This window comes from Electrophorus electricus, chromosome 20, assembly GCF_041902795.1.
Source record: "Electrophorus electricus isolate QZ-2024a chromosome 20, ASM4190279v1, whole genome shotgun sequence".
Taxonomy (NCBI): Eukaryota; Metazoa; Chordata; class Actinopteri; order Gymnotiformes; family Gymnotidae; genus Electrophorus; species Electrophorus electricus.
The window spans coordinates 7567332-7595045 of NC_137516.1; the positions used below are offsets into that span (position 1 = coordinate 7567332).

At 41.8% G+C, this 27714-nt stretch overlaps 1 protein-coding gene across 2 annotated transcripts in view; it reads left to right on the forward strand.

The window, feature by feature from the left end:
• Positions 1-987: 987 nt before the first annotated feature.
• The window catches only part of cfap74 (cilia and flagella associated protein 74), a 49417-nt gene continuing 22690 nt past the window's right edge, over positions 988-27714 (forward strand). Inside the window, exons 1-21 of one of the 2 annotated variants that reach the window (XM_035536523.2) lie at positions 988-1101; positions 1581-1676; positions 1823-1907; positions 1995-2162; positions 3224-3322; positions 3414-3518; positions 3925-4098; positions 4553-4663; positions 4756-4858; positions 5040-5197; positions 5316-5526; positions 6478-6648; positions 16622-16789; positions 16896-17014; positions 20115-20181; positions 23035-23124; positions 23263-23439; positions 23659-23725; positions 23905-24038; positions 24825-24947; positions 25034-25155. In XM_035536523.2, coding sequence (XP_035392416.1) covers positions 1592-1676; positions 1823-1907; positions 1995-2162; positions 3224-3322; positions 3414-3518; positions 3925-4098; positions 4553-4663; positions 4756-4858; positions 5040-5197; positions 5316-5526; positions 6478-6648; positions 16622-16789; positions 16896-17014; positions 20115-20181; positions 23035-23124; positions 23263-23439; positions 23659-23725; positions 23905-24038; positions 24825-24947; positions 25034-25155 — 2537 coding nt within the window. In that variant the 5' untranslated portion in view covers positions 988-1101; positions 1581-1591. Of the gene's footprint in view, positions 1102-1580; positions 1677-1822; positions 1908-1994; positions 2163-3223; positions 3323-3413; positions 3519-3924; positions 4099-4552; positions 4664-4755; positions 4859-5039; positions 5198-5315; positions 5527-6477; positions 6649-16621; positions 16790-16895; positions 17015-20114; positions 20182-23034; positions 23125-23262; positions 23440-23658; positions 23726-23904; positions 24039-24824; positions 24948-25033; positions 25156-27714 lie in introns of those variants that run through there. The other variant, XR_014118870.1, reaches the window with a different exon arrangement.

The window sequence follows — 27714 nt, forward strand, 5'->3', positions numbered from 1 at the left end:
GCAGCGTTACTACCTGCCCTGGTTTCTACATCTCTCCAAGGGAAGAGTGGCTTCTACATCTCTCCCAAGGAGGAGAATTTCCACAGCTGAGGAGTCTTGTCGCTTTAGGACGCTACACGCAAGTCTATCTGGCAACTGTAACAGTGCGTGCGATGCGATGGTCCGTGGTTTCTGGTGCGAACGCTGTTTTTAAAGAGCTTTTTTTTTTTTTAAATTAAAAAATAGTGACGCCTCTCGATTTGAACCCGAAAAGAACAAGCAAACATGCAATCGAGAGATATGATACAATCTTTGTCAGAATATTCAGTCTTTTCCATTGTGTAATTTAGAATCCTGCTGATGGAAGAAGATCTTTATCATTTTGTCAAATAACAGAATAAGCATTAATTTGCCGGTCTTTTTACTTCTATCTGATAGCACAAGCTGAGCCTAGTTTCTCCTTAACTAAATGGAAAACAATGTATTTTTCTCATTCTCTAGCCCATACTAGTCCACTACCCATAAAATATATGAAAACATTACCCATAAAACTGTAATTCATCTTATGAAACGACGCAAGCCGTTTCTTTGCCTCATGAAAGCATTTATAAAGACACTTCATTTATGGATATTGACTCACATACCCAGAATCCAGTTAACAGTTAACTTGCCTATTGCATCCCATTATGCAAAGGACCTCAAAAGGTCTTTATAAAGCCCATGCGGGTCCTTACACAGCATATTTTTCTTACTTTCCTTCTCTGTACGACTTTGACTCTTTCCCAGTAACTTATTTTTCATATGTCCCCTTCACACACTTTGAATATTGGCAATCGACGCTTAGGCTACAGAGCTGTTAGATGATGTCAGTATACAATGCATGATGCTAATTCGATTAAGCTTATTTGTTTGAAATATGACATATGAGAAACGTAATTGCAAAAAGGTTTTGTGTCTCCTCGTGACAGTTTTCATATGCATGAATTTACAGCGAAGGCTGCACAGAGCTCGCTGATGTGCTGCTGTCCCGCGTGGTCGCTGAGAGTAGCGGTGTCTATGGAAACCAAGCAAACACACTGGAGCTGGGCAGAAAAGGAACGACGGCAGTGAGAACTAGTGCAGGTAAAGTTAATAAGAAAACGTCAGCTAGCCAGTAACGAGAGAAAGGTAGCCGTCGATAACGGACTATTGTTAATTTTACAGCTACGTTAAGGCAGCTCGCAAGCTAAGCCTGTCACAGTTGTAGCTCGCTGTCTCATTAACAGCCCGTTAACGTTATTGGACTCATGGGTAACATAGAGACCACAGACTGTATATAAAAGTATTTACAGTATATGCAAGTATATACACTGTGTATATACAGTCAATGGCCAAGACTCTTAACAAATGACACGGGTAACCGCAGATAGTTTGCAACAGTATGATAGATAGTTTGATGGAGATGGCGTTAGCTTGCTGTCAGTAGCTAGACACTAAGCTGGTTGCCATCTAAAGTTAATATTAAAAGTGTTACGAACTGACTGGTTTTGTATTTAGCTAATATTACAGGAGCTAACAGAGCCACCATTGGTTATCAGTATCTGGAAATTCTGTATTTCCAGTCGAAATCACTATGGAGGACAATATCTCTGAGGATTTTCAAGAAACATCAGTATCAGCAACTAAACACAATTTGTTGGATACTCCACCAAATATAGGTATGGAGGGTTAATGTATATATGAAGAATCTAGCTATATATATATATATATATATATATATATATATATATATATATATATATATATATATATATATATATATATATATATATATATATATATATATATATGCCTTCCACTTTAGAAGAAGATGGAACTGGGGAACAGACTTCCAAGGATGAAGATGGCTTTCCTCTGGATTCTTCTGTGGATTTTGAGATCCTAGAATGGTGGGTCTCCTCTTTCTCTTGCCTTGTATAAAAATATCCAGCAGCATATAAATGGTATGTTTTTATGACACACTGGCTTTCTGTCAGGGAAGTGAATGAGCCAGGAGATATGGAGGTTGACGGGGTAGAGAGAGGCTATGTTGATAGGGGAGAGAGAGGCTTCGTTGACAGCACACGGATGTTCATGCTGAGAAAGAACCTGGATGAGCTGGACAGCTTTTACAAGCAGAAGGAGCTCAATGTGCTAAAGGCCAGGTCTGTAAACACACCCACCTGCCAACACACACATGCACACACACACACACACACACACACACACACACACACACACACACACACACACACACACACACACACACACACACACACACACATACACACACACACACACACACACAGAGTCAGAGCATCATTTCTGTGACCCTGCAACCCCTCTTCCCACTCACACTAAAGACAGTTTTTGCTTTATTCAGTGGATGTTTTTAAAACTATGCTCTCAAGCCAAAATTAAAACCACACACCAAAACAAAACCTTATATCACCTGACATAATGTGTTTCCATATGCTTTTCTAGCCTTTAGCACAAGCTCTGGAGAAGCTGTTAGGTGGGTGGACGCAGCAACTCTGAGGTCACATTGTATTTGAATAGTGGTGTGGAACAAATATGCTGTCAGAATTCCGAAACATGCTGGCATGAGACACATGGAGCTGAATGCAGGCAGATGAGCTGGGTTTATCTACTGAATTTTATTTATCATCCTTAGCCTTCAGTGTTCTATCAAGGATACACTTGGATCTTTCTAGAACAGATATTCACCATTTTTGTACATCGCTACCCATATTTCCACATTAAGAAACATTTATTTTTTCACTTTTAGTGTTTTCAGGTATCCTTTGTTGGGTATTTTTGGTGGTTCTTTAGACTTATGTTTTTAAGTACACAGAGTTGAACTTTCTAGAACAGGTTCTAAAATCCACCGTTTACATTTCTCACATCACTTAGATAAAAGAACACTTAAGTCCTTCTAACTGTGCCAACATCCCTTCAGCATCTTTAAGGGATCTGTGTTTAGGCTTTTTACCTTAACAACTAGAACTTCACAATATTCAGTTTTATATAACTGGGGAAAGAAAATGCTGCATTTTCAGTCTCTTCTCTAAATGCATGTTACCCTCTGTGTTGAGCAGAGGTATGATTAATTTTTTGCTCTCCCACGGCTGCTGCTGAAAGAAGCTCTCGAAACTCTCTTGAAACCAATTTGCAGACCATTTCCATCACTAACCAGCTTCCCTTCTTCTCAACTGTGCTTTTGTAGGGAGGAGCTTAAGGTCTGCCGCCTCCACCTGGCCGGGATGGAGAGCGAGAGAGATGCCTTAGAAAAGGACCTAGAGAGTGAGAAGCAGCTTGAGAACAGGTGTGAATGCGAGAGGAGAGCCTCACAGTGGAGGCGGTGGGAATTATGGAGTACGTTGTCTCATCCCTGGTCTGTGTTCTGTTCTGCTCAGTGTGGCCCTGCCCCGCTTACGGGCCCGGCATGAGCTCCTGTGCGTGGAGCTCCAATCAGAGGAGCAGCTGGAGGCACATCTAGTCATGGTCTTGCAGGAGCATGAGTGAGTCCCACACCTTGGCGCTGGCCCCACCTTCAGAGGTTTAGCAGCTCAAGCACTGTCTGCTAATGTTACCAAACTTCATATTTCTTGTCTTTAGCCTATGGGGCCTAATCGCATGTCATCAATTTCAGAGTAAAAATAGTCAAATCCTCACTCTCAGTCATCCAACACTGACTTGTGTTCTATTTTTTTCTTTCCCTCCTTCGTAAGGCAGTATTTCAAAGCTGACTAATCAAAGGTCATTTCATACTCACTGGGCCTTTTCTTTGTTGTGAATCATGTTGTTATTGTAGTCCTCCAGCATTCGCTGCAAAAGACTCACTGTCCACTGAGAGAAGGTGCCATAACTGCTTGGCCACAGACATTCTTTCTTGTACTGTTGTACATCTTGGACTCGTTTGTACAGGCTAGAGCTGTGTCAGGTGGAGGTGGAACTGGGCCGGTTCCTCAGCCTGCGCCGGGAGCTGGAGCAGATGGAGAAGTGCTTCCAGGTGGATAAACAGGAACAGCACAATCAAAGAGTCCAGCGGGAGAAGGATGTCGCCAGGGGAGCCCGACGCAAAGCACTACATGCTAAAAAGTAGTTGCAGAACAAAAATGTCTCACCACATCAGATGTAGCTTCGCACGAAGGGAGTCACATGTTATTAAATACTGATATTAGCTTTCATTTAAAAGGAAACCACTTTTTCTTGTATCTACACTGAGTCTGATTGATTATCTTTTTTTTTTACACAGACCTGAAGGAGCTAAACATATTGTATATTATAGGATTTACACAGTACATTTTTTAATTACACAGTAGAGCTGCATTACATGTTCTACATTATTTTATGACTTGTGTCATTTTATTCTTAAAGCCATTTAACAGCTAGCATAATTTTATTTTACAATTGCTCCCATTTTCTACATCTTTACGTATTTTTGTCATATTTTAATTAAGATTAGATTTTTTCAATCAATAGATTATTTAGCTTTAAGGACTCATCTTTGACCATAAATAAAATATAAGATGGAACAGTAATTGTGTCCCAGGGAACAGGAAAAGGCTCTGGGCGAGCAGGCGTTTCTTGACCAGAACAGACGCGCTCAGGCTAAAGCCGGCCAAAAGAAAGCAGTGTTCTTCCTCAAACAGACTCTCAACAGGTGATCTAAACACATGCCCGTTTGTCACAGTTTTCATGCATTCACACTGGAGTCCTATCTGCCGTGTGCTTATTTGTGTGTGTGTGTTGAAGGATGCGTCAGAAAGAAGCCGAAAGAGAGGCGAGGAGGAAGGAGCTGATGAAGAGGAGGATGGAGGCAGCAGCATCGCTGAAGGCCAATATGGCAGCCATTCAGGCAAGCTATGGTGTAACTGTGGTTTCTCACTTTTAACCAAGATGAGCATGAGCATCTCAAGAGTTCCCATCAAAATAAGGAGTGAAAACAGATATACGTTAAAGAGTCGTAACAATTCCAACGAAGCTCTTCCGAAGTCTCATGAAGCCCACAGCTAAAACCCATATGTCTTCCTGTCTAGGAAACCATGCATTTGAGACAGGCCAAAGAGAAGGCCCGCTTGCAGAAGCAGAGAGAGGATGAGGAGCGTTGGAGGGAGTCGCTGTGTGAGGCTGGGTTAAACAGCACTAAACTCATGTACCAGCGCAAAGCCCAGGAGTGCCTACGCAGGAAGCAAGAGTAGGACTTCTCAAAGATCTGTGCAGGCCTCAAAGCAAATTCTCCACTGACTTCAAATCTCCCATCATGTCTCGCAGGAAAGCTGTGTTAATGGAACTTTTTTTTCCCGGATCCACAGGGAACTCCAGGAGATACAGAAAGCCAGGCGCGTGGAAATTGTCTCCAAGCTGCTCCTGGAGGAGGAGCAGAAGGAGCGGCTGGAGAGAAGCCGAGCGCTCCTTTTCCCCTCAACGCTGCCACATGCGGCCCAGGGCGCAGATCTGAAACGACGGGAAAGGAGGCTGATGAAGAGCCTGCTGACTCCATCACCACCACCAGCAGAGAGAAAGGTACAGGCAAGCCATTAGCGCAAGGCTATGTGAGTGCTACAGGGCTCTGTATAAGGTCCAGTTAGCATTTACCTTCAGGTCTAACTCACATTACTCTTTCAACGGTAATTATTGTGGTTGACAGTAATAATGTATTAATCTGTGATCGATTAGGTGTGTGTTGTGGTCTGTACCACATATTCCAGTTCAGCAGCAGACTGTAATTAGACAGTGTACATTTCATTGTGGCACTGTTCTTGACTGAAATGCAATGCTGTGTATCGTGTTTTGTTTTGGCATGTTCACAGCAGCAGTGGAATACTGCTGAGTTGAGTTGATTGCAATTCAAGGTGGATAAATCAATGTTAAATCAATGCAATGGATCTTTTACTTTTCATTTTGGCATGATTGCTGCCTGTCGCTGTTTAAACGCAATCTCACGTGTGGCTTTTTCGCTGTGTTTATTGTAATGAATGCATTTCACGGAGGCATATATGCTTGAAATGGAAAGCAATATAGCTGTACCTTGATTACATTTCAAGGCGGACTGTATTCATTTCTGACACAAATTCAGTGGTTGGTTTGCTTTTCATTCTGCCACTTATTCTGCATGTTGCTATTGAAAAGGAAGGCCATGTGTGTGTTGCATTTTATGTTTTTATGATTTATGATTGTATGTCAAGGATTTCTCTCCGTGTATCACACAGTAGCATGCTAATAGGGTTTACAGTATTTTGTTGTTACATGTGAAGTACCTCTTGGAACTGGATTGTAACTCACTTACTCACTTACTCATTCACTGAAATATTTACTTAAAAATGTTTACTTCAATTCATTAATAACTTTTATTAAAAACAACATACCCACATCCATAATCTGTTAGTAAAGTTGCCAAATGCAGGTAATAACGCTTAATAACAATGCTTCAGGTGTACTTGATGTTTACAGCCTCTCTTCCTCGCGGTGGTCTAGGTAATTCAGGAGGTGCGCCCAACCAGACGCCATGCATCTTCTTCTGCCAGCTCCAGAATTGACATCAGCTCCTCTTTGGACTCAGCGGCTGAGGAGAGAGGGGGCGAGCCCCAGCGCCTGGTCCAGCCTGAGTTCACTGGCCTCTGGGAGCGCAAGCACAGCGGTTACACAGTAACATGCCATATCACCACACAAGCCCAGTCGCTTACATCATATCATGTACATTCACACTAGCTCACATTTGGACGTAGCAAATCCGATGAGATCACAATATAGGATGCCTTTTATCAGTGCAGTTGATGTTGAAAGTTAGCAACAGTACAAAATTAAATACACTGGGCCCAGATGATTGGAAAATGATTTGATTGATACAAGAAAGGGTAAGTTGAGCAAACAGACAAGAAGAGTTGAGGGTTCCCCTCAGTTCCAGAAGACCCAAAGCAGGCACTTTCGCTCTCTCTTTCTCTCTCTCTCTCTCTCTCTGCCCTGCCCAAAGCCACAGATCTACACTGACACACATCGCTTCTCATTTTGCTGTTCCTGGTGAAGCTTCAGACCAAGTGTCACACATGTCAGATTCAGTCTGCGTGCAGCCTGCCACGTGAAAGCCGTTCAGTGCTGCTGTGTGTTAACCACAGAGCACTGTGTCCAGGCTGTGCGGGCCCTATTGAGAGGCCAGCGTCTGCTAGCATAACCAGTAGCAAGAGTTGAGCTGTTGTTTTAATAGTTGGTGTAGAAAGATAGAAATAATATTCAACTTGATTATTACTGTGAATTGTCCCATTGGTACAAGTTCCTGTAGTGTTTGTTTAATCTTAACCTTATCATACAATCCCAAAATTGCTGAAACAATGGGCTAGCAACAGAACTCTGTGCTGGTGTAGTAAAAATTTTATGTAGTATTAGTTTTGATGCACGTGTTGCTGCATTGTCCTAATGTCACTATGTGTCTTGGTTCTAATGTAGTTTGCCACGCTCCAGCACACAGCACTCATTAGAGGGCAATAAACCCGCCTCTTTTGGCCTCGCTTCTCAAACGTGAACTTTATTGCACCTTTTTTGCAAGGATTTATTACAATAAAGTGACATTCCACAGCCACATTCATTTCCTTTTGAAGTGGAAGCCATTTTCTGCATTGCCTCAAAAACACAAATTCGTGCGTCACTCTGTAATGGGATATGAGTTTTGCCTTCTCTCTCATTTCAGTTAATCGAAGATGACAGTTTGGTATTTCCACATTTAAGGTAGCAAACATTCGCTCTCTTGAAGGAAGGGCCTCAGGATTGGCACTAGACACTTATGCATATGCATATTTTTCACCACCCTGCTAAAAAGATCTGAATATATTATGATTCCATATATTACAAGCTCATTACACTTTTAAATGCCTCTTAAGATATACATCCTCACTCAAGTATGAACCTCTATGAAACTTTTTTTTTGTGCACTCAAGCTGCAGAGACTTACGAGAGGGCAAAGTGTTTTTATGCTGACTGACAGTTGTCAAGGGATTACAGCATATTCATCTTTTAAGAAAGGAATTATGTAAGATTTTTTTTAGGTGCTTGGTTCACGGATTAAGACATGGCATTTAATAGTTAAATGCTTCAGCCTGCGTTTCTGCATGTTTTTTTAAACGTGTTCATGTCAGAGGAGCTCTCCCAGGGTCCCGTCAGCCAGGGCTTTTGGCCGTAGTCTCGCTGGGTAGTAAGGAAGGATGTCTTAGCTTTGACTCTGAGTCAGTGCGGCAAGGACGGTGGGCAATCAAGGGCATCTGTGGGGTAACAGAATTAAGCAGCTGGTGCACATGCTCCCAGCATTTTTCCCCCAATCCCCAGTGCCATTGTACGAGCAACAGCTAAAAACAAACAAATAAAAAAACAAAACAGTGACAAGAACAGAAAATTGTGGTTGGGAAGGAATGAGGAGAGATGGTGTAGGTGGGAACTGTCTAACACTGGGGAGAAAGTGTTGGTGCCATCTAAAGAAAATCCAGGCTTTTTGACACTTTCTGATTATTTTCAACAAAACGTGACAAAGCATTACATTTTGCTTGTATATCAGGGAGACCAAAGTAATGTTCTCCAGAAGTGTAAAACTCTTGGTTGTGCCCAGGGACATCACTAGACATTTATGAACTGGGGTGGGGGGGTGGCTAAGCTTCTATTAGGGGGGTCTTGGGATAAGCCAAGCCTATCTGGAGAAAATGACTCATACCTCTCTTCAGAGTTTTAGGCACGTATCTTAGATGTCTTAGATGCTAAGAGGTACAGATCAAGCAAAAATACAGGCAATGTTACGGGAAGTAGCTGGTCTTAAATATGTTAATCAAACACACAGAACATAAACTGGTACAATCACATTTGCCTTTGCTCTGTAGCTACATTCATGTTTACTCAATATATACTTAATTTTGGTTAAATGTCAACTTGCTGATTTCAGTTAACAGTGGAGTATAGCTTTTTAAATCTAATTTCTCAGCTGACTAAAATTTTTGCTCAGTTCTGCATGTCAGACATGTGAGTGTGTTTTCCATGGAAAATATTTTGAATAAATATTGGTTGAATAATCATAATATTGGCATTTACAGTTACAGCGTTTAGCAGACGTTCTTATGCATAGCGATTTGCTTTGCAAATCGTTTTCGTGCTTTGTCGTTTACTTATAGAATTTTATAACAATTTCATAATGACATCTTAGATATATTGTCTATATTTAAGTTGTTTTCACTTGCAAATATATGCAGTGCACGCATTTGGGCTTTTAAGGTAATTAAAGGCCGATGACTACTATGTGAGTGGGAATATGAAAGAATATCTTCTGTCTTTGATTGTGGCAAATTGGTCTATGATTCAGCAGCTCTAGTATTTTGTCCTCAGTTGATATGTCTGCTAGGCCCTGATGCCATCATTTTACATAACTAGGAGTGCAGCCAGAGCAGTTCCCTCAAAGACCTTTCACAAGGGCAGCTACTCACAGCTATGGTTAGGTCAGCTTGGATGGCTGTCTTTAGACAGCGAAACATCTGGAGGTTGTGCACAGCTAACATTTATTGTGGCAGACATCCAGATTGCCACAATAGAACATTGGGCTAGAACATTTTTGGCCACCAGCACCTCTTCTGTTTTGAGACCAATGCTGTAAAGCACTACAAGTTCAGTTAAATAGAATTCACTCAAGAATAGCCCTGAATTGGGGCTGAATGACTGAACACCTTCTAGTGGGCTTGTGTCTACACCTGAAAATGGCTGTTCAAGCTCACATTGCATCCTGTCCAAGCACTAAGCATCTTGCCCAAAGCAGCAGCTCGGTTTTCAAGGTTCTTGAGTTGTTGGTGTTTCTAAGACAAAATCATCCATTTTTCTCTTTTTATGCCTCTTATAGCATCTGGTTCTGGGATATTGTGAGTGTGACACATGGCCTTGGTTCTGTCACACAGCTCTGAGACACTTCTCAGTGTGTCACGTACAGCTTGTTTGCAGATAAAAGCTTCTTCCAGATCTAATGTCTCTTTCTGTAGGACCTTATGAAATCCCTCGGTTGAAAAAAGTTGAGACTGAAACCTTGGTAGCAAATGCACCTTAGAGACCTTGAGCTTAATTCTCAGACCAACAGCTATGGGTGATCCAATGGCAGGCAGACATTCCAAAATGGCAGGAAAAGTGTCAAAAACTACATTAATAGATTGCAGCTAGCATGCCCAGCGAGCTGTCTGAAAGTTGTGCAAGTTCAGCTGGCGTCAATCCAACTTTGGACTGAGCTTCATTGAACTTGGGGTTGTTAACCAGGGAGGTGCTGAAAAAAGGAACAGACACTTTACAACAATTTGAAAAGCTCTGCAGTATCTGAAACAGCCCTGCAAGTATTGCACAACACCAACTTCAGCTCATGAGGGTAACAATGCAGCTAAATGGCCTCTAAACAGAGTGCTCCGCAATGTGCTGACGCACCCGCAGTGGACCAACTCAGAACGGCTACACCGTCTTATGTTTGTGCTAGCCATTGTAGCGCTGTTAGACCTGCTGAAGGTGACGTTGAAGCTTCTGCTGCAACTCAGTTGCTATAGACCACACATCAGATTGAGGTGACTGTCCCGATTCCCTTCTCTCGGATATCTCACTTGTATGTGCAGATGCTATAATCTGAGTGATATTCCCATGACTGCCAGTTGCCTGGTAGCTATCATAGTCTTTATGTGTTTGTGACATTTCCTGCTTTCCAAAAATAAACAATTTAAATTTTTACAGCTATTAGTGACCAAAGCATCATGGTTTATGCTTTTGCCACACACTTTACACAGAAATCAGAAAGCAGTGTTCTATCAAACTGCATCAAAGCAGCAGTGCACAAATGCCCTGTTATTTGTACAAAAATACCCAGCTTTACACGTCTGGGCCCACTGGCGTTGTCACTTACATCATCTCTGGAACTTGTAGAAGGAGGAGCTGCCTGCTCTCTCGCTTTCTCTCACTGGGGCTGTTTGCTCTTTCTCCGGATTATCCATCTCTGTCTCACCTCACCCTCTCTCACTCATACAGCTCACGTGTGGACCATTTTCTCTGTCTGCCTCTCCTTCTGCCTGACCCCTTAAGATGAGGTCAGACATTTTATAGTGATTAAATGAGTGAAAATCCGAAGCCCTCTTCATTCTTGCTAAATCAGCTGGTTAGTGGATTTCTAATTTAGATGTAAAAATCATCATGAAATACGATATTTAACATTTAAAACTAAAAACGTCAAATGGAGTTTATGCCTAGTATGAGTAAAAGGCTTATGTAATCAGATTCACTATCTGGTTTAAACAGTGCCCACTCGCGTTCTTCTTGACCACCAACCTCCACCAAACCTTCTTATTCAGCCTTGTCAGAGTCTGTTTCATCTTTTTCTCCCTTTTTTGTTTTTAGTAACACATAGTTTCATCAAACACGATTCAGTTTGCTAAAATGTATTATTTAAACTGTAAAAATCCTCCCACCAAATGGGCTTTTGGAAGCACTGCTTGCTTTACACAAAATTATAAAATTGCATTATAATCAACTATTAATTAACTGTAAGCAGATATCTAGAAAATATACAGTCATACATTCAAGAATGAACAAGCCATCCATTCATACCTGCCATAAATACTGCAGTGTTTAATGCAGAAACCATTTTTAAATAGTTACTTTAGCGTTTGTTCATCAGTCATCAGGGTCCCTGTGATATCTTAATGATATTTTCACCAGTGTGTCAAGGACATTTAATTTAAAGCTTATAACAGACGTTAAAATTATGGATTTTCTTTGGTGTCATGTTGAAGTTTCACAGTCTGGTTGACTGTTTTAGCAAAGCAATGCTGAGAAATAGCTAACAGTGTCACACGCCACCAAAACATTTAATGCTTTCAGACTCAAACTGTGTTTTCAGGTTTCTGGGCCGCTGTAGGGTGCCAGCACTCCCCCCACGTCCAAGTGTCCCTTTATCTCATTATATTGTGAATTTGAAGACACGATGGAATGGTTTAATAGATAGAGTGAATGAGAAGAACTATTGATGATTCAACTAATAAGGCATGTTAATTTTGGAGCTGCTAATCAAAATTGGGATGGGGCTAAAACAAGCCTAATATCACCCAAGTACAAGCCTAATGTGACTGGTTATGCATATAACTACTGTTTCCAAAAGAAGAGAAATGAAGTACAACACATGTGGTATGGGATGTCACTCCCTTGTGTGTATGGCTGACGAGACCTTTATTCACACCTGTATGGCAGATGGTGCTTCATGATGAGGGTGTGACTCTGCCCACAGGTTTGTAACCCTTCGTTACAAGCATCTCTCCCCAGTTCCAGATACCACTCTTCACTGAGCTCAACGGTAAGGCGAGGCACCCTTTGTTGGACCTCGTTCCTCTTCTTCAGGGAACAGTTGGAATATCCATAACCCTACGTTTCCTTTCAGCTGATTCACTCGGTACAACACATGTAGTATGGACACATATTCTGGCCCTGCCCAGCTGACAACCAATTGGTTAGAGCCTGCACATTACTGTCTCCCTAACTCTGAAGAGACAAAAGATTGAGCTACTGAAAGAACTGCAATGTCCAAATAATAAAAGCAGACAAATGTGTGTGCTGGAGGGAACAGATACACAAAAGTCTCTTATAGAGACACCCTTAAAGGAAAAATGTCTCCTACAGAAACACCCTTAAAAAAGGCCCACGCCACAGTCATTCATCTTGTGGAACGGGTCCGTACTCGTTCAGGCAACTCCAGAACCTTGCTGTAAGCCAATGAAATAGTTTCCAGATCCCAGTGAGAGAAGCACTGCTTAGACATTGGCCTGCCATGGGCTGGTTTGTCAAACCAAACAAACAGCTGGTCACATATTTGGAAATCTTTGGTACAATTTATAATATTATATTACATTTATTATTGTATGCAGTGCCTGCATAGGACAGAGAATGTGCTGCCTCTGGTGTTCATAACATTCAATTGGAGGTGGAGAGAAAGAAAACAGGTCAAAAGATAGAAAGCTATATGTCAGGTCAAAAGCTAGAGAGACATGAGCTTTGGCATGTATGCTGCATTACTCTTTAGCGTAGCCTTAGAATTGCCTGGTGCAAACTGTTTACATGATGGGATGCACTGACAGTGCTTGGAGATTGCCCACTCGCTTTGCAGAAGCCAAGGCTAAGAGCAGGGCCTTCTTATATGAGCCTAATCTCATATCATCTGACTCCAGAGGCTCAAAAGGAGCATCACATATAGCCTCAAGGACAACAGACAAATGGGGACAGCAGGTCTTGAAATAGACCTCAAATGCCGCTTACCCCGCAGGAAGCGTATGGCAAGAGGATATACTCCTGGTGGAACTCCGCCGAAACCAATATGGCAAGCTGTTATAGCTGCAAAATGCACATTTACCATTGAAAATAAGCATGTTTGCTCTAATAATTCCGGAAGGCATGATAAATGTCCATTATAGAACCCTGGAAGGGAATCAATTTTTTTCCTGATACCAGTGTTCAAATGCATGCCATTTATATGCATATAAGCCCCTAGTAGAAGTGGCTCTTGCATTTTGAGTGGTAGAAACAATATTAGATGGCAAGCCAGCAGCCATTAGATTGGACCTCTCAATGGGTAAGAATAGGACACCATAGCTCTGTTTGATAATGCACTGTTTCTCCTGAGACAGGAGGTCCCTGTGAAGCAGGAGAGCCTAAGCATCACATTCTTGGAAGCTGATTATTTCTGCTCACTACAGTTTTGTAAGCCAGTGGGGAACCACAAGCATCAGTAGGCCCTCCTGACATAGCCCCATCCTATCCGAGAGGCGTCTGTCCACACCACCTGGTGACCCAGAACTGTAATGTACACATTAAAAATAGACCTAATGATATGACCACTGTCATCAGTGCCATTACTCCCAACAGGTTGAGCGTCTTACAAAAATGTAGACTGCATCTTAATCAAAACTGTGTGATGCAGTTGCAAATGCAGACACTCTGCATTCCAACAGAACTTGGAAGAGAGCACATTTCCAACCCCAGAAACGGTCGTTTTGGACAGGGAGTTTGAGAAGTCTTTTTTATTGATTGAGGAACCCAAGCACTGCATGTTTGTCAGTACAGCACCTGTTCTTACCTAAGCTTCCTCACTTGACTGAGACATTATATCCAGATCATGTGGGTCAGCACACATATATCTCAACCGTGGAGGGGAGTAAGAGCCACTCCCACTCTTCCAGAAAGTGCTAGGGAAAGCTAGGAAAAGGACATATTGCTTAATAAAAAATTCATAGGCTACACCCTCAAATGCAAATCTTAGAAATTGTCTGTGATGCAGATGAGGTCCTAAGTGGAAATATGCATCTATAAGATCTATCCAAGTAAACCAACCAAGTGTAGGAACTGACCAAGCAAGTTTGCAGTTGTTATTGCATTCGCCAACCATATTTTGTTTTGAGAAACATAAGACAACTTTACAACAGCACTTTCTGCAAATGTATGTCTTTCCATGCACCCAGACTGGGGACAACCATGAAATGGAGTTTTAAGTTGGAACTGCCTCCCACTCCCACGTACTGCCCCTGGCTTTGGCGATGCTTGTGCTTTGAAAAAACAAGTGCTTTGAGAACTGTATTGGGATAAAAAGTGTCATTTTTGGACATGGCGCCGAAACAAGAGAAACATGACACCTCTTGCCTCCTACTTGACATGAGACTGTGGTTTCCTCAAGCCACTGGTGCCTCCTGACAGCAATGTGTTAAGATAGTAGGAATTTTTCCTCATCACTGGGGCTTAAGTTTCACTTTACACCTGTGCAGAAAAGAAAACAAAGCTTCTACTTATTTCTTTCTGAGATCAAATTTGTCTTGAATGGCCTCGAGTGACTGACCAAATAACCCTGCTGAGCAGAGTGGCTTGTCCCAGTAATTCACCCAGTCTCTGACATATGGGGTTAGCCAACACCATAACTGCCATCCCTCTGCACAATTCAGTTGAGGACGTGATCCAAAGTAATTCTGATCTTGCTAACGAGAACAGTCAATGGATTCCTTTCAGGTAGTATTCCTCCCATCTCAGCTAAACAGATCACCTGGTACATCTGCATTTTCTCCAGCTGAGAAAAGGAGAATTGGCAATCTTTCAAAGGGAGTAAAGTTGGTCTTGCAACTCCTTAGCTTAGTGAGAGAGCAAGGTAAGAAGCCATGGGGGGTTTAGCAATCTTGCCCCATCTAGATCAAAGAACTTTGTATAACTTGACACCATAGTTTGAGTTGACAGCGGTTTAGCCTAGGATGATGTTAAATCGGTTATAAAATCTGGGAACGAACCTCGGAGGGATGACTAACCTGCCGCTCATCCTGGTCATCCTGGTTCGGGTTGACTGCCAGAGCTGACAGCAGCATGCACAAGCATCAGGTTACACCAAAGCCCTCCTGGCATGGATGATTTCCAAGCATGCCAAGTTCTTCTTGGGAAGAGCAAACACACAGCTCTGAGGATGTACGATTCACTAAGAAGAGGTTGCTTGCAAGCTAATTATAGATAGCCGTTAGCAAAGGTAAACAAGCTAGCTCAGAGACTTGCATATGAAACATTTAAACAGCATTCCATGGGGAGACAACTCATGGAGCTACGAAAGCCAACATTTAAGCAATTAAGATAGATGTGAGGCGCTCTTAGCAAAAGAACTGGGGAGACATGCTTGTGACCAAGGGTTATAAGCATGAGGCATTTGCCATGAAGCATCATGTCCCTTACAGGTGTGAATAAAGGGGTCTTTAATCAGTCACAAGAGGGCATGATATTCCAGACTACATGAGTTGAACCGAGTGAATCAACTGAAAGAGAACAGACAGGTATGCTTTTCTGCTGTCTCTAAGTCCTACCTACCTGCCAATAACATTGAAGTTCTGTACTGACATTGTAATTCTTTGCTTCCTTATAATCAGTACTGTACTTTCTCAGAGATCTTATAAAGTACCTGGTGTTAAATGTTCCCCTAAGGTAGTTAATTGGTATTACCTGCTATGTCTATTGTCCTGCCCAAATTTGGCATGTTTTAGATGTGAAGTGCCTCATGAAACTTAATTGTAACTATCACACTCACACAAGGTGGTGGTGTCACAGTGGTGCTTTGCATCAATGACACTGTGTCCATATTTTTAATATAATCTATTTTAAAATAATAATAATAATAATAATAATAATACATTTAATTCATATAACACTCTGATTTACTGTATCTAAACACATTACTCATAGAATGTACCATTACACAAAGAAAAAATACCCAATGCTCAAAATGTATACCAAACAATTATTTGTCATTTATCAGTTGAAGACTATTTGCAAAAACAGTTGGATGGACAAAATGACTTTGAATGAGAGTTTTCCCTGAATACCATTTTAGTTGAACTTATTCATGTTTCAGGAAAGAAGACATGACATAATCCTATACAATAGCTAATGTAATCATCTATTAGCTATCCAAGTTACTGTTTTGATTAGAATGGTTGTAACTTATTCAGAAGAACAGAACATATAATAGAATTAGATCAATAAACCCATACACCACACAAATCACTGAACGGTAAGTTAAGTAGATCCTTTATAATTTATGTATTTATTTTTACAAATCCGAAAATTTCAGAACATACCAGATGAGGATGAAGATGGTCCTCTTAAAGCATCTTCTTTGAAATCCACAAAGATGGGCCTGACTCAAAATCTGGCCTCAAAACCAGCCAAAATACCTACAGCTGGCAAAGAGCTGAAACATCCACCATTTGTCAGCAAACCAGAAATTGTCCTCTTTAAGGTAGGCGCTGCGTGACAGGCCTTATTTAAACTTTCCTCAAGCATACAATAATTGTAAGCTTCTATATGTGTATCTTGAATAAATAGGAAACCGTTCTGTATTGCAGGACTTTGATCTTGGAAGGACATACAAGAAGAAGGTTGTTCTTACTAATGTCTGCCACACCACTAACTACTGCAGATTTCTGGGAGTTTCTCAGAACCTATTCGATTTCTTATCAGTAAGGTGAGCAAAAGAAATAAAATTGTACAGTAAGTCAGATAATCGCCTAATCATTACATAAAGACCAAACATATGTTCACCACCTTCTTCAGATGTTGACTATCAGTGCAAAAAAGCGAAAAAGGCAGAGCGTTTAGGTGATTTTATGGTCACACTGCTTAGAAAAAATGAGAACTGTGTCACATATAGATAAAAACACCCTGGATTTGGGTTTCTTCCACCCTGGAGTGTGATTGACACTATTTGTAGGCATGTTGGGATTTTGAATACTTTGCACTGTTGAAGTTTATTATTCTTGGACATTATTCATACCTGGCTGTCAGGTTTGGTGTTTATGTAATCTGAATCGGTCTGTACTCATGTGGAAGTGAGCAGTGGTAGTAAGATTCTGAACACTCTGCTCTGCTTGCCATATGTCTGTGCCTCCTTTGACGCCCCCAGAATTTCTAAAAATGGCTCGTGCTCTCTCACTCTCTATCTATGTCTCCTTCCATCTTTCTCTCTCCCTGTTTTTTTTGCTTTATGCCAGAGCCCCTTCTCCTGGGTCTCAGTGTCATATACATTTACACACACAGACACACACACACACACACACACGCAGACACTGTGCACGAACAGCTTGCTGTCTCAGTCCACCACACACAGGAAATGGGTTGATGGCACACAAACTCTGATTTTTTTATTTAGCTATATTTATCTGTTTTGGATCTTGATGACAAATGTTTCCATCTTCCCAGCATGCATAGCTCACTTCCTCTGCTACATCATCTGTCTAATTCATTGCAGCTTCCATAAGAACATTACATTCGTAATTTTCACATTTTCAAAGCTTTCTTCCACATTCAAATCAACATTCAGATCTAAATACTGGATTTCTCCATTAATTACATTTGGTATTTTTACAAAGTATCCAAAAACTCAAGTACTCATAAACAATTTATACAATCCTATAATCAGAAAACTGATGCTATGTTAAGGATATGTAATAAATATGTACTCTATAGTAAAGGACATTGCAGTGTAGCTTTAAATAGAATCCACTGCACCTAAAACAGAATTATTTCACATTTCATAGAACTTTGACAGATAATGTCATGAAATTCATTATGGACTGTCCCAAGGTCTCTTTTAATATTGTAATAACTGAACAGTGGACATTACAGAGCAAAGCAAAAGCCATTTCTGAACCTTCAGGCTGGGAGTGAGGTAGTTGATCTCTTTTAACTGAACTCATTATCTTACGCTCACCTGGGATAGATTAGTCATATTTAAGAAGTCTGGCCCTGCGATGTGGTGGCCTAATTTAATTTTGGGGAGACAGACTATTGGCACAACCTGCGTAATGCTGGAAAAAAGACTGAAAGACAAAAGTAGATAAATAGCACCATATAGTAAATTATTTAATTTCTGTGTAATGCTGCTTTTTAACCCCAAACCTGTTCCCTTATTTAAATTGCAGATGCATTTTTGAAAGCATCATGTAGAATGCCCAATTCCCAAAATCTATATATGCACAATGGAACCAATGGCAGCTTTAACACCACATAGTCAAACAGTCTTGAAGCTAATGAGTTTTAGGAGTGTCAGGCTAGTGTTTTCCCATAGTACTTTAGGAGGCTTTAACACACGACGTAGACGATAACTGTGGCACTCACACATAACATTAAAGATGAACATGAATACACACTTAACATCTATTTTTCCATATTCCTAAATATAAATTGTAGGTAGTACTGCAATATATAAAATATTTATGACAAATATATTACAGGCATGATTGCAACACAGTGCAGTAGAGGCAAAAGGTAACTGAAATACATTCTACTCCACTGTATCAACAGAGAAATATCCAGTCAATCACCTGATGTATCAAGGTTGGGCCCGTGTCCTAAGGGGGCATTCCTTCTCCACACATTGGCCTTCCATTTCTCTTTGTTCTTCGGTTTCCATTCGACTCCCTGACTTTGTTTTAGAGAAGCCCGCAGAGGCGTAAGACTAACAAGAGCACGTGGAGAGTTGCTAATGTGTTTAAGCAGCATAACTGTCAAAATATTGATGAGCACACAAACATTTGTAAGAGGTGGGTGAGAGGCAGTTACGGAACACCGTTAGGAGTGCTGATGTATGTCCCGAAAATTCAGAGTTAAATAGTGAGAGGCAAAATGAGAGAAAAAAGAGGGGCAAAAATAAGCATAATGAAGCCTGGGGGAAAATCTGCTGCAGGCAGATGGTGCTTTTATGATACGTGCTGGTGATGGTGCTTTTTTTGGAAAAAAAAAGTCTAGATGCCTGTCTGTCCGTACTTATCGGGTGTCCGTGTGTCCATCCGTCTGTGTGCTTTGCTGCTTACTGGCACTTCGCCATGTGGTGTCGATTGCCTTGTGTTTCGAAAGCTGAGACTCAACCAACAGCTTCTGTTGGGCAAAACCTCCCTTTCATCCAGTTGTATTTCGAAATGTCTGCTGTTCAGTTCCTGTTCTTTTAAGAATCCAGCAAAACCATGTGAATCCAGCAAAACCATGTACCTTATAATGTGCCATATGTACTTTGGTAATCTGTTTCTTTAAAAATACATGATATATTTATCAATTGTTGGATAATTGTTGTGCTAGGGATATGCAATCATATTGGAGTTGATGGAGTTTAAAGATTTGAAACAGGTAGAGGGATGTGGAATGGGAATCATTGAAAATGTGTAGTTCACTTGTGGCAACTGTGATGGCCCGAGAGCCGCAGGGCACGGCGCAGGACGCACAGACTCCCTCAACTTTGACAGACGTTTATTAACGCACAACGCAGACGACAACAGTGGCACTCACACATAGAAAACACATAAATACTTCTCTGAATAACAGATTTCAATTTTTATTTTAATTAAGTTTCAAAACTTTGGAAACATATTCACTTCATCATTGTGGGTGATATTCAAGTTCGATTGCTAAAAGTGGCAATTATATCAGTTCAGCATCAATCCCACAACGCATACGCAACAAGTCAACAGGACTGAATACTTTCTGAATCCGGTGCAGGTTAACATAGACAGTCTCTACCAACATTCAGGGAGTTGTGTATAACCTATCGCTAATCTCTGTTCTCAATTCAGTTTCATGCCACCTGGACCCATATCTGCAGGAATGTCATGTGAACTGGAGGCTGTTTTTAGACCTTTGGTAAGTTTTTCTTATGCTTATTTGCAAAGCAAGTTACAGGAAAACACTGCTTCATCTTCACGGGCTTCTCTTGCTAGTTGTAGACTGGCTGTCACAGACTTCTATTACCCAACTTTTTTTTGGCCCTGACTACTGTTGATCATCAGGGTAAAGGACCACAGATCACAGTTGTGCCAGTTCTTCATCGCAATTCAGTTTATACAAGCTATAAATACTTTCGCTTTATCAAACTGTCATTGTGAATTCTTATCATTTGCAGGTGTGCATTTCTCAGCAGATCCTCTAGTCACACTTGTCATTAGTTTTGGATAGTCTATGATGGCTGGTTTCACTAATGATTCATGGACTGTGGTTTTGGACTTATTTTCCTGATTTTCTATTATTGAAAATACTTGCACATATATCCAGTGCAATTAAAACTAGCATCATCATCATAAATTATTGTCATCTCATGCAGGAAGTTCGATTCAGTCATGTGTGTTAAAGCAGAAATTTCACGGTCGTAAATTTTGGATCAGCGGGTCGTAACTGAGATGATCCCTGAGATTATGTCCATAAACACTTGTCTTGGGAAAATCCAACAATGCCTTATGCCCATTTTTAAAAATCAGGCGTAGAACGACTTTAGCTCTCTTACCTGAAATCGCTCTCCCTCTTTGTAATTCATATGAATTTTTGTGCATCTTACTTAAGTGTCCCTTAAAACATTTTATGCATTCAGGCATAGAAATAGTGTACTCAGATTAACCATCGTGAGCAGGGTGTAAACAAAGGCAAGGAAATAACCAAAACAAACAAACACAAAAAACACCTGGAGCGACTGCCAGGAAAACAAGCAGGGAAGCTAAGGTCAGACTGCGACATGCAAAATAACACGTAAACCAGTGGGGTGGTGGTGGTGGAGTATTTTAAGCAGTGAACAGTTTCACATTTAGATTTATAGTCAACCCATAATGACATAAAAAGCACACGTTTACACGCCGTTACACCGTTCAAAAAGATTAAACTGTAGTCGCACTGGGACGCAATTTATGGCTAAATTCACCTGTGCAGTATTTTTCATGCTGTCACTTATGCAGTGTCAAAGGGTGGCTGAACACAATTGGAGGAGAGTGTTAACTGCCCAGTTCTTAAACATGACCTAACAGATGTCCGATTGACTAGGCTTTCCTTCATATCCAGAGAAGAGGATCAGTTATGCATTCAGCTCTGGTCCTCTTGGTTGGACTCTAGCATAGCTTTTCTTGCTCTATACCATACAATGCTTTTCCTTACCTGAATTGATTCAGGTATACCTGAGCAGAGAGAGCAAATGTGTGTTTTGAATCTAGAAGTGCTTATTAGCCAATCGTTCAAAATCCATCCAATCAATTCTGACTCTGATTTGGGAGCTTGTAAAGTGTGGAAATTGTGTCAAATTAGGCTACCTCAGCACTGGTCCAAGATGCAAAATGGTCAATGCTATCCAGCCGAGTGAGAGTAGTAGATGCCGGTGAATCAGAAGTGTCCCTGTGTACACATCCTTCAGCTGATGTCAGAAGGTGCAGCTGTGTACGGGTTCTCACAGTTGGGAAGAGCTCAGAGTTAAACCTCCCTCCTGGTGACTCACTTCTGAGCTGGAGCTGGAAAGTTTGGTTGTGATCACAATGGATGAGACTCACAGACCACCATGGTCTGAGCAGTCCTCCACATGGGTGCCATTTGGACCTTTGACAGTTGAAGGCAGCGCAACTGCCATCCCATGTTGGTCTTTTTAGTCTAGAGCTCACACGAAGAGACGTTTCCGACTGAATAAAGCTGGATGCTTCCCTCTGTGAGCTCTTGTGTGAAGCAGTAGAAAAGTTCCCTCGCATGCTCCTCTGACATCTTCTGATAACCTCAGTCCTGCTGTCAAAGCAAAGCACGGTCAGGGTTGTCGTGCTGGGATGTCATCCTGCAAGTGCAAAGCTAAATCTTTCACCCCAAACTGAACCTGTGAAATTTGGGATTTCACTTGTGGTTGCTGAATTGCATGCAAAATAAATAAATAAATAAATGCTCTCCACCATGGCACTATGCCAAGTGCCAGAGTACTATCCAAAAAAGCCCCAGCAAATTAAGATTTAAAGTTTGCAGCTATAGGATCTAAAAGCTGTTTCCTGGCAACACGAGCTACTTTTCTAATAACTACTTGCTTCTCTCTGTCCCTGCTATTTCAGCTTACTGTCACCAGGGGCCAGGGCGTGGTGCTTCATGTAGTGTGTGCACATGTACTTTTATTTCATTCGGGTTCCTTGTACCATCAGATTACTTTGCCACGGTTGCCAGTGCTGTACTCCACTTCAGCTGCTTTTGACTCGAGGGGTGTCTTTTCTTCCAATATCCAACTGGGTATTTCATGAACCCTTGTAGCACATCCAAGCCCTCTACATTAATATTATCCAAAACAACAGCTGAGAGAATGTTTAGTTTTGCATGAGAATGCAGCTCTGAGGCACGTCATATGTATATGTGGAATAAAAGTGTTATGAGCTCTCAGTGATTGCCTGATACTTTCCACTGAGTAAAGATGAGCCTCCCTAAGGTGGTCAATCACAGATTAAGGCTGGATTGCCTTCAGTCTTACAAATCAGGGCAAAGCAGAGCTTCCCATTTGCTGGGGGGAAAAAAAAGCTGAAACTGGAAGAAGAAACTGGACATTTTTGACATTCTGTCTGCATCTACGATATTAACTAGAAATGAGAAATTAAAGAGAAAAAGGACAAGTTAATAAGTGTATGTATAGAAATACAATTTCCATACTGTTTACAAAATATACTGGTACTGGGAATCCTTTCCACACATGTATCATTTCTTCTTTTCCTTTCCTTTCAGCTCAATGAGGATTTGGATGGTCGCATCCAGTTTCAATCAGCTAACGGCCCTTTTTATGTGATTGTCAAGTGCAGAAGGAAAAGATGTGAGGTGAGAACTGATGTGCTACTATTCATATTAATATTATATTCTTAATATATATCACAAACAAGAATTTCTTCTGCGGTGGGCGATGTCGAGACTTTCTCTGGAATTGTTGTCTCTTTCTTTTGTCAATGTTTTCCCCAGATGGTTGTTGATAGTAGCCTCATTGACTTTGGCACGCATGTGGTCGGGCAGACAATTTCACGGGTAATCAGCCTGACCAACAGGGGGGCCTTGGGAACTTGCTATGCACTATCTTCCCTCTCAAGCGATTGCCCTCAACTCCACCATCTATCCCAGCATTCCTGCGTTAGCACACATGTAAGTCTAAACTGAGCACTACCTTTTCTAATCTACTAAATCAACTAAGACAACAAGCACTTTAGTCGAGCATTTATCCCATCGATGTTGCCGTGGGGCTTCAGTTAGCACGGTGGTATTTTGGAAGGTGGCACCGATGAGGTGTTAGATGGATTAACTTAATCAGTATGCGTTTCAGTTTACGTTCCTAAATAGTTAAAACAGTACATTTATATTTAGGTACCTGATGAGAGCAGCATTGGTGTTGTGAATCTCACCCCAGAAGTTGTTCAACAAGAGCGAGAAGGTATTGAGCACAAGTTGTAAAGTAAAAGTAAAGTAAAATCAGGTATACTCAATATAAGCATTAGGTTACGTTTTGGTTCACTTCAACCTTTTTTCTGAGGCTGTTGCCAAGCAAAACAGAATTTAAAAGATGGCCGTAACGTTTAGAGGTCTTCAGTTGTGACTAATTGTTGATTTTAGGCACATCTCCTGCCAGCCGTGACAAGTCTTTAAGTTTTGAGGCGACAGGAGGTGACCAGGTTTCAGGAAACACCGGTTCAGAGGAGAGCAGGGTCACACTGGACGTCCAGGCCACTGAAATCAGTATCAGGGCAGTAAGTAGCCAATGTTCATTTGAATAGAACTCTTCCTCGAACACTTTTACTGAGCACTTAACAACAGTTACATCCATGAATACTTTGTTGAAGTTACCAGAAAATGCTTTCACGGCGTGTAGTGTCCGAAATTCCAAGTGTAGAGAACTGTCTTGAAAGAACATGTCTTCAGAAAGGTTTATGGTATTCTCATTCATAAAGGTTGACATTTCCCTAGCTCTCACACACCGCAAATAAGAAATGGAATATTGTGGGTGTATGATAACGTATAGTAATGGTGAAAGCACACCATGCATTTTGGTCCTATCTCCCATGTCCCTAATATCACTCTGCTGGTTGTTTGCCCTGCTGGTGGATTGGGAAGCTTCCCAGTTCTGTACTGTCATAGGTCCATTAAACCCTGCTTAACATCACCTGCACAAGGGACAATAATCTTGGCCAATTGCAGAAAATTGCTGGCATGATTTACTTGGTGATATATAGCATTTGACTAGTCTGAAAAAAATAACTTGATTGAAATTCTGACCAGGGAAGATTAGCATGTGCTTTCATTGTATGGGCTGGCTTTCAGACATTACACGTTTTATTGTCTGAACTACCATGTATAGAAGAGAAATATTGTTTCTTCTTTTTCATCTTTTCTGGCATCTTCTACCCTTTTTCTAGATTGGTCAACAGTGTCAGGTGTTCTATAAGGAGTCCTGTAGTTGAATCAATGTAGGGAAAACGTATTTGAGCAGATGTTGCCATGTCAGCAGAATATTTCTGCTTTCGTCTTCCCCTCAGGCACTTGAGGGCGAGGTGGGCCCGTTTGCGAGCGTCAAACTGCCCGTGGTTTTCACACCGACCCTCCCCGGGGAAACCAGGCTGGATGTCCGGATCACCTTCTCTCAGTCGGACTGTCAGGCGGTATGCAGCATTGCGTGACCAGGAGCCTTTGGCTTTGACATTGCCCACTGTGCAACGGCCACACTTGTGCTTTCTGGAACACGCAGATGGTGGTGTCGGTCCGCGGCGTGGCTGAGAGCACTCCCGTGTGGGTCGCCGAGCCGAGCGTGGACCTGAGGATCTGCGTCTATGACCATCTTTATCAAGACAGCATTGAAGTTCAAAGCAGGTGAGCCTGTCCATTAGCCAAAGCATTCTGAGCATTCTGCATCATAATTTATCGCAATAATCATGACATATTGACACCCCCCCACACACACACACACCTCAATCCCACTTGTGTCCTTTTTTATACTATGTTGGGGTGTGTGTGTGTGTGTGTGTGTGTGCGTGTGTATGCCTTTTCCTTGGACACAAGCTATCATACTTACAGATTGCCCATGATATATTTATTCTCACCGTCACACCATAGTGCTGGTCTTACTGTAAAACAGAAATACACCTTGTATGTCTGTGCACGCGTTCCTGAATACATGCGTGCAATGATGAAGGTATTCAAACTACAGGGGAGGAACTCAGCTCTGCTACAAGATGCAAAAACAGTTGACATGTAGGTCTCTGCTGACTAAATCCAGCTCAAAATAATCCTATGCTCCTGTCTCTTCTGCCTAGCAGTCCAGCTCTCCCACACTCAATGACAGACCAACACCTACACTCTCCATTACATACATGCATGTAGACACAGAGCTATGCACACAAACAAAAACCAGCTCACCGGGGTGATTAATATCCTTTAGAAGCCTTTGTTCCATAACAGCTCACTCAAGCACACTCACACACACACACACACACTCATATATACACACACAGGCAACCACTTCCTCATTGCTCTTTCTATGAGCTGCATACTGCTTCTGAATTTGGGATGCAGGATTCCTAATATAGAGGCATTAAAAAAAAACAAAAAAAACCCTGAAAGTCCTCCAAGTCTTCCTCTCAGTGCTGCCGCCACACTATGTGGGTTGACAGCAGTAGTTTTTTACACAGTACAATATAAGCGTAGAGGTGGTACACTGAAATAGTGGAACAATAATATGGGTGGACTTTTTGGGAGAGCATGAAGGCGTTCCAGAACTCACACACAAGTACACACACGCATGGGTGCACACGCAGGCACACACACGCTAACCGTAGGGACACACACCACGTCTGCCATCTGGACCTGCCAGGCATCGAAAGTGACACCGCTGCCAGAGCTAGGGGGGCCTCGGCCAGTGAGGGAAATGAGAGGCATTAGCGCACTAGGGGTGGAGGGCCAGAGGGGGCGCCATTGCACACCTTCCTCTCCAGTGGGTTTGAAGGCCTTTGCAGCTTATTCCGTCCAACACCAACCTGCGGGGTCTGTTTGTAACTTTCTGATATGGACTCCTACTTACTGGCTGGGGAGGAGGGGTGTGCTTTCATGTTATTTTATATTACACATGCAGCCCAAGCAAAAATGTCTGTATTGATGTTCCCTAATATACATATTTACCAATCTTTTTAAAGTCCATTTAAAAATCTAAATGTATTTTTCAGGTTTATTGATAATTATTAATTTGCTATGGCCACCGCCATGGAAATCAAGATGACGCTCTCTTAGCTAGCTGACTTTCTCTTTTCTGTGAACAGCACTGCTGAATCTCATTAAAGATTCCATTCACAGTTGGTAAAGACTGGTTGAAACCTGCTGATTAAACATTTGTCCAAGAACAGTAGCTGGGCACTGTGTCAAATGAGATAAAATGAGCTTACCCAAATGAGTTCATGCAGCTCTTTGTACCACAGCTGATTTGCTGCAGTACATCATAATTACAAAATGTCCGTGAATGGGATTAAATGGGAAGTGTTAGCTATAGACCGCCATTTGTTTTAATGTTCATCTCTCAAATGGTATCAAACTTTGTAATATGATCATCTGCAGATCTTTCTAAGATATTACTGGCAAAAAATAAGGCTCTGATCTGATTTTGACTTGTTTGTTGGATGATCTTCTTGAAGATGGCAGTTGCAGGCTATGGGGGGTAAGCTGCAGAAGGCTGGGCTGGGGCGCCTCTTCCTCGGGTGGTGCTTACATCACGGCTTCCTCGTCTGAGGCAGCAAGGAAGCCAGAACAGGTCTGCCGGCATGAGATGGCGGCAGTACTGACATCCCCGGCGAGCATCGGGGAACCGTCCGTGCCTCTCGGGAGAACTCCGGGACTTCCTTGCTTACATGTCGATCTTCGGAACGGTCCAAGCCCCCAGCGAGCTCCGGGGAACACCGTTCTCACACAAGCCAGGCAAATGACTCCGTTGGAAGGGGGGAGAAGAGCCGACACAGCATGCAGACGAAAAAGGAGACAAAACAAAAAGGAGACTGCCGTTTCTAAAAATGGTCGTGAGGGTAGAATGTGCAGGAAGGGAAAGGAAGCAAAAGCGAATCCCCAACTGAAGAGTTCAACGAGACTAATGGAACGAAACCGAACTTAAACGGGCATTAACCACAATTAAAGAAAGCCAACATAACTTAATGATCCACATCGGTCATACAGACAGAAACAGCTTATAAAGGAAAGAACATAGTGGCATGATAACACACAGGTCATGCAGTGACTGAAGCAAAACGTGCACTACCTGAGTGGGTTGTGGCAATAAACCGAAACAGAAAATCCGCAACAGAAAATGAAACATAAACAAAAGCCACGTGGAACACCACCACGGGTTGACAGAGGCTGTTGGCACGTGGGGGGGGCTTAATTTCTCAGCAT